The following is a 6,776-nucleotide window of genomic DNA, read 5'->3' as shown; positions in this document are numbered from 1 at the left end:
GTTCTTTTCATTAAAAAGCAATTAAGACAGTACATGAAGTGGTTAAACTTAACTATATTAAGTTTGTTACTTTTTTTGATTCTGTTTAGATGCTTTGCTTTTTGATGTCACTTTCTTCTTATACCTTTTATAGTAAAAGTTGGTGCAAAAGAAGAAGAAAATGCTTTAACATGATACAGTGATGCTAGGATCAGTATTTGTTAGAGCTTTTCAGAATTCTAGCAGCATATTGAGATTTTTCTTGCCCCCAGGGTGGTTGTTTGTCTTGCTATCTGAGTCAAGTCAATATCTCTCTGTCTCTATTTCCCTACCTCCCTTCTACCCTTGTTTCCAATTCTCCCTTCCTCCTCTTTCTTCCTCTTTCCCTACTTCCTTTCTTCCATTTTGGGGCCTTTTTCTTTCCAAGTATGTATGTTTTTGTAGGAGTGTACACATACCCACCACATCTTCTGCCTATCCCCTTGAGTTTGTTTGTTTCTCCCTCTTTCTATTGGTTCATCTGTTTCTGTCTCTTTTCATCCCTCTCTCAGTCCTGCTCTCTTGGAGTTTTAACATCCTTCCTTATTTACCTACTTAGTTATGTTTCGTTTATTTTATTTAGGTAAAGCTACTTCCTCTTCTAATCCAAGCAGCCCAGCTCCAGACTGGTACAAAGATTTTGTTACAGATGCTGATGCTGAGGTCTTAGAGCATTCTGGAAAAATGGTACTTCTCTTTGAAATTCTTCGAATGGCAGAGGAAATTGGGGATAAAGTGTAAGCTTCTTTCTATTTTTATTATATAAATGAACCTTTCAATAATCTATTGTTTAAACAATTGTTTTCTTCCTTTTTAATCATGTAATTTCTTTGATTAATGTAAGAATTGTCCAATACAAACAACTATTTTCTAACCCACTAGTCCTGACTACATATTTATTTTTCTAGCACAGTTTTTGACCCAAGCTTCTAATTGATCCCTGTATTTCCCCATCTTACTGATTATTTTTTAATCCTTTCAGTCTTGCTTCTGTCCTATCACTTTATTGAAATTACTTCACCCTGAGGTCATTAGAAGGAGCTCTGGTGGTGCAGTGCCTACGGCATTTGACTGCTAGCCAGAAGGCTGGGAGTTCAAACCCACCGGCCGCTCAGTGAAAGGAAGATCCAGCAATTTACTTCCATAAAGATTTGCTGCCTCAGAAACCCATTGGGGGTTGCTATGAGTTGGAACCGACTCGATGGCACTGAGTTTGGGTTTTTTCTTAAGGTTACTAGAAGGTGTGCTGTCATTAAAGCATTGGGCTGCTAACCAAAATGTTGGTAGCTTGAGCCCACCAGACCCTCTGTGGGAGAAAGATGAGACAGTCTGCTTCTGTTAACATTTCTAGCCTTGGTAACCTTATGGGGCAGTTCTACTCTGTCCTAAAGTGTCACTAATGAGTTGGAATTAACTAAATGGTGGTGGGTTTTGTTTTGTTTGTTTGGAAGGTCACTAGTGACCTTCTGATTCCCAAATCTAGTGAACACATCTCAGTCTTTACTTGTTTTACTGTTCTCTGTATCAAACACAGTTCTTTTGTTTTTTCTTCCTTTTTGTTTCTAGCATTTATGCTCCTATTCCCTTCAATATGTCCCTACCCTCTTTCTCATACTTCCAATTACTATTTAAACTCATCCCATCTCTTTTATAAAGAGAGAAGCTCGCTTTTATATTCTCATTTCACCTTTTTTATATACTTTAGTCTTGTTAGCTGGTGTCAAGCGGGCCCCTGACTCACGTGACACCATGTACAATGGAACAAAATGCTGCCTGATCCTGTGCCGTTCCCATATTGTAGATGGAATTATTGTGATAGGGCTTTCATTGGTTGATTTTTGGAAGTAGATTATCAGGCTTTTTTTCTAGTTCCTCTCCACAGTATACATACCAATTTCATGTTACCAACATGGCATCACTGAAGGCAGAGTTGAGAAGTGATGCTAACAGTCTGCTCTTCTGAGTTAAGCTAGTTAAAGTCAACTCTAGCACAATACCAATTTCAGCCCAGCCTTTCAGATTTGTTTTCTGTCATTTCAATACCAAATTTCTATTGTATCTTCCTTCCTAGTTTTTTAATGTGAGTTTCATAGGTATTGCTTTTATATTTTCATCTGCATCATTAATAAAATAGATAAAGTATTTTCATACAAGAATAGAAGTTATCCATTAAGACAATAGTTTTCCATGTTATCTGCAACTAGAAAGGTTTTTAAGAGACAATTAGTATATAGCCACATAGTGATAGTAAATCTTAATCTTTTTCACAATAAGACTTATCTGATGTTATTGGTTTCAGGACCTTAATTGCTAACTGACTCAGCCCAACCTTTTTCCCAAATAGTAGCTCAAATTCTAGATTAATTCCAATTAAATAATTAGTAGTATTAAGGTTTTGAATTTTCGAGATACAGAAACTATCAAAACCTTAATTCATATTTTTAAGTATTGGTTCAATGAAATATTTGATTCTGGGAAGGATAAATCAGACTATTGAAGGATCAAGGCTTAGGCCTTCATTATTTAAACTGAGCACCAGAAATCAATTAATTTTCTTACCGATATTCTAGGAGGAGACAACTAGGAGGCAGTAGTTCTCTAGCACTACAAAGGTCAGGAAATTATACATGCATCTATGTTGAATTCCAACAACTATGTTGAATTCCAACAACTGTTTCATAGATTGGAGGGTCTTTAGGGATCATAAATCCTTTCACTTCCTGTAGTGCAGCTTTGAGAACTAAATCAAAACAAACAAAAAAGGCATGCTTCCCATAGATATGTAGTCCCCTGTATACTATCTAACTTTGCTTTTGTAATAAGGGAGAAAATGAGACTTTCCACATTCTCCATTGTAAGATTTTAATGCAGAGTTTTTCATTTCCAGTGTGTAATTATATCTACTTCTCATCAGTGGGATAGAGCAGAGCAGTGGTTTTTACACATTTTCTCAGAGCACCTGGAAGTTGGTGACATGGACAAGGGTTGATGGAGGGCCCAGTGGCACTTTTCCTTTCATTTCCTCTTGTTTCCTCCAATTCCTGAGGCAACTTACTTTTATTATTTATTTTAACTTCTGCATAAGACTATGTGAACAAATAATTTTCATGGCTAAAAGGGAGTTAGAAAACTCCTTGGATAGAGAATCAGTAATTTGCAGACATGCTTGAAATTTTTAAAAAAACAGCTGCAGAATGTATCTAATTTAACCATATTGAAATGCTTTTAATAGGAAGATTTTTTTTTTTACATTCTCTAAAGAATTTTGGCAGAGCAAAAGATTTTAATTATCATAAAGTCCTATTTATCAGTTTTTTATTTCACAAATTGTGCTTTTGTTATCTCTTCTAAGAGTTGTGTGCCTGATCCCAGAATACAAAGATTTTCTTCTGTATCTTCTTTTAAAAGTTACGTGGTTTTACCTTTAGATCTGTAGTCCATTTTGAATTAATTTTTGTATAAAGTATGATGTTTAGTTCCAATTTCATTTTTTGACATATGAATATCTAATTCTCCGAGACTATTTTTTACTAACCTTTCTCCATTGAATTGCCTTTCACAAATATTAGCCATGGTATGTGCATCTATATTTGGACTTTTCTGTTTCATTGATCTATGTGTGTATCCCTTCATGAAACTGTCTAGATTATTGCAGCTTTATATATGGTGAAATCATGTACTTTTAGTCTTCCAACTTCTTTCTTTTTTTAGATTTTTGGGAATTCTCTGTGCTTTGCATTCCATATAAATTTTAGAATTTGCAGGTGAATTTCTACAAAAAATCCTGCTGGGATTTTTATTAGAATTGTGTTAAATTTGTACATCAATTTGACAAGTAGTGATGTCTTTACTATGTGAATCTTCTAATCCATGGACACTAATCTGTGTTTTTAGCCTTGTTTTCAGCCAATCTCTCATATCTCTGGATTTGATTGAAGATTTTCTTGAATTAGCTAGTAGAGAGAAGACAGAAGATAAAGATAAACCTCTTATATATAAAGGTGAGTTAAAAACATTTGTATATTGCAATTAAAAAAAAGTCATTTAAACATATTGGGCAAACATTTTAACATTAAAGGAAATAAAACTACCCACGGTCTAACCATATTAATATACAATGAAAGCTAGAAAGTGATGAGACTGCTTTGTTTTTCCCAAGTCTTACAAGATTTCTGCTTTTCACTGGGTACAGTTTTACCACTTTTCACTCTCTCATTTTAGTGGAAAATATTTTCTTTTTCCTTCTCTGACAGGTTTCTACCTTACACAGGTTCCTACTTTCACAGGTTTTACTCTTTCAATTTTATTTAAACTTTCTTCTTGTCTATATCCACATACATATGGTGTTTGTTGCTGCAATCGATCATAAATATTTTTTTAAAACCACCTTTTTTTGAGATACAATTCACACTCCATACCTTTCACCCATTTAAAGTATATAGTACAATTCAGTGATTTTTAATATATTCATATCTATGTACAACCACCCCCACAATCAATTTTACAGCTTTTGATCATACACACACACACACACACACACACACAACTTGTGCCCTATTAACTATCATGCTCTCCCCGTACTTCCACACCCCCAGGCCCTAAGCAACCACCGTAGAGTTTCTATTCCTATAAACCTAACCAAATCAAACTCACTGCCATTGAATTGGATCCAACTCGTAGCAACCCCTCCTTGGGTTTCGAGGCAGTATCGCTACGGAAGTAGATTGTCCAGTCTTCCTTCTGAGGATTGGCTGGTGGGTTTGAACCCCCAGCCTTCTGGTTAGCAGTCAAATGCCTTAGGCACTATGCTACCAAATTGTCCTATTCTGGACCTTTTGTATAAATGGAATCACATATTTTTTGTTCTTTTGTGACTGACTTCTTTCACTTCATATGTTTCTAAGGTTCCTCCATGTCGTAACATGTATCATTAGTTCATTCCTTTTTATGATTTGTAATATTCCACTGTATGTTGTTGTTATTGCTGGTTGCTATCAAATCAGTTCCAACTTATGTTGACCCCTTGCGTTATAGAGTGGAATTTCTCCATATGGTTTTCTTGGCTGGAGTCTTAATGGTACTGCTGTGTGAGTTTGAGCTGGTATCATTAGGTTAGTAGCTGAGTGCAATTCATTTGCTCCATCTAGGGATCCTATAGCAGCCTTGGTGGCATGCTGGTTAAAAGCACTTGGCTATTAACTAAAAGGTCAGTAGTTTGGCACCCCCAACCCCCGGCCAAGCAAGCTGATCCATGAGAGAAAGAGGCTTCTGTAAGCTTAGGAAACTCGATGAGAGCAGTTCAGCTCTTTCATGTAGGGTCTCTATGAGTCAAAATCAACTCTATCATAACAGATGTGGTTTACTTTTTCTGGTAGGGACTCTATGTACCCAGTTTTGTTTATCCATTCATACTTTGATGGACTTTGGGGTTATTTTTACTTTTTAGCTATTTTGAATAGTACTGCTATGAACATTATATATAAAATTTTATTAGAATACCTCTTTTCATTCTGTTTAGATATATACCTAAGAATGGAATTGCTGAGTCATATGGTATTTTTATATTTAAATTTACTGAGAACCTGCCAAATTGTTTTCTACACCAGGTGCACTGTTTTACTTGGAGATCAGCAATGTATGAGTTATAGTTTCCATCATTGCCCACACTTTCTATTTTCTGTTTTTTTTTTTTTTTTATTACAGCCATCTTAGTGGGTGTAAAGTAGTATTTCTTGGTGCTTTTTATTTACATTTTTAATGACTAATGATGTCGCGCATTGTCATGTGCTATCAGACATTTGTTTATCATCTTTGGAGAAATTTCTGTTGAAGTTCTTCACCCATTTTTTGTACGGTTGTTTATCTTTCTGTTGTTGAGTATAAGAGTTACTGCTGTATTTTGGATAGTAGAATCTTCTGATTTTCAAATATCTCCTCCCATTCTGTGGGCTTTCATTTTACTTTCTTGTTAGAGTCCTTTAATGCTCAGTTGTTTTTGATTTTGATGAAGTACAATTTACCTATTTTTTTCTTTTGTTCAATGTGCTTTTTGTATCTAATAAACCATCGCAAAATCCAAGATGTTGAAGATTTACACCTATGTTTTCTTCAGTTTTATAGTTCCATTTCTTACATTTAGGTCTTTGATCTATTTTGATTTAATTTTTATATGTTTGTGAGGAATGAGTCCAACTTTATTTTTTTTCATGTCTATATGTAGTATTCCTTCACCATTTGTTAAAGAGACTATTCATTCCCTATTGAATGGACTTCGCACCCTTTTCAAAAATCAATTATCCATAGATGTATGGTTTTATTTCTGGTATTCAAATCTATTCCACTGATCTATGTGTCTGTCTTTATGCCAATATCATATTGTATTGATTGACATGGGTTTGTACTAACTTTTGAGATTAAAAGATGACTCTTTGTATTTTGTTCTTCCTCTGCAATACTATTTTAGCTATTTGATATCTCTTGAAATACTATATGATTTTCTTAAAAATAATTTTATATTGGTAAAATGCATATAACAAAAATTTTGTCATCTTATCATGTACAATTCAGTGACATCAATTATACTCACTGTTTTACAAATATCACCATGATCTATTCTCAAAAATTTTTCAATGTAACAAACAGAAACTCAGTATCCATCACAAAATGAATTTAAATTTCATCCTCCTCCAGCTACTAGTAACCACTTTTGTCTCTGGTAATTTTTATCTGTATATATTTATCTGTATATACCTATATAA

General features: G+C 34.4%; 1 protein-coding gene across 1 annotated transcript in view; it reads left to right on the top strand.

Annotated features, from left to right (window-relative positions):
* Nucleotides 1-6,776, top strand: part of ATRX (ATRX chromatin remodeler) — a 474,500-nt gene that overhangs the window by 289,187 nt on the left and 178,537 nt on the right. The window contains exons 28-29 of the mRNA XM_007957255.2: nt 602-755; nt 3,913-4,019. Of these exons, the coding sequence (XP_007955446.1) occupies nt 602-755; nt 3,913-4,019 (261 nt within the window). The remainder of the gene's footprint in view (nt 1-601; nt 756-3,912; nt 4,020-6,776) is intronic.

The sequence above is a fragment of the Orycteropus afer genome, unplaced genomic scaffold (genome assembly GCF_000298275.1).
Source record: "Orycteropus afer afer isolate SDZICR_OR568_19922 unplaced genomic scaffold, OryAfe1.0 scaffold00723, whole genome shotgun sequence".
NCBI classification, from domain to species: domain Eukaryota; kingdom Metazoa; phylum Chordata; class Mammalia; order Tubulidentata; family Orycteropodidae; genus Orycteropus; species Orycteropus afer.
This window is presented reverse-complemented; position numbering and strand designations above follow the sequence as displayed.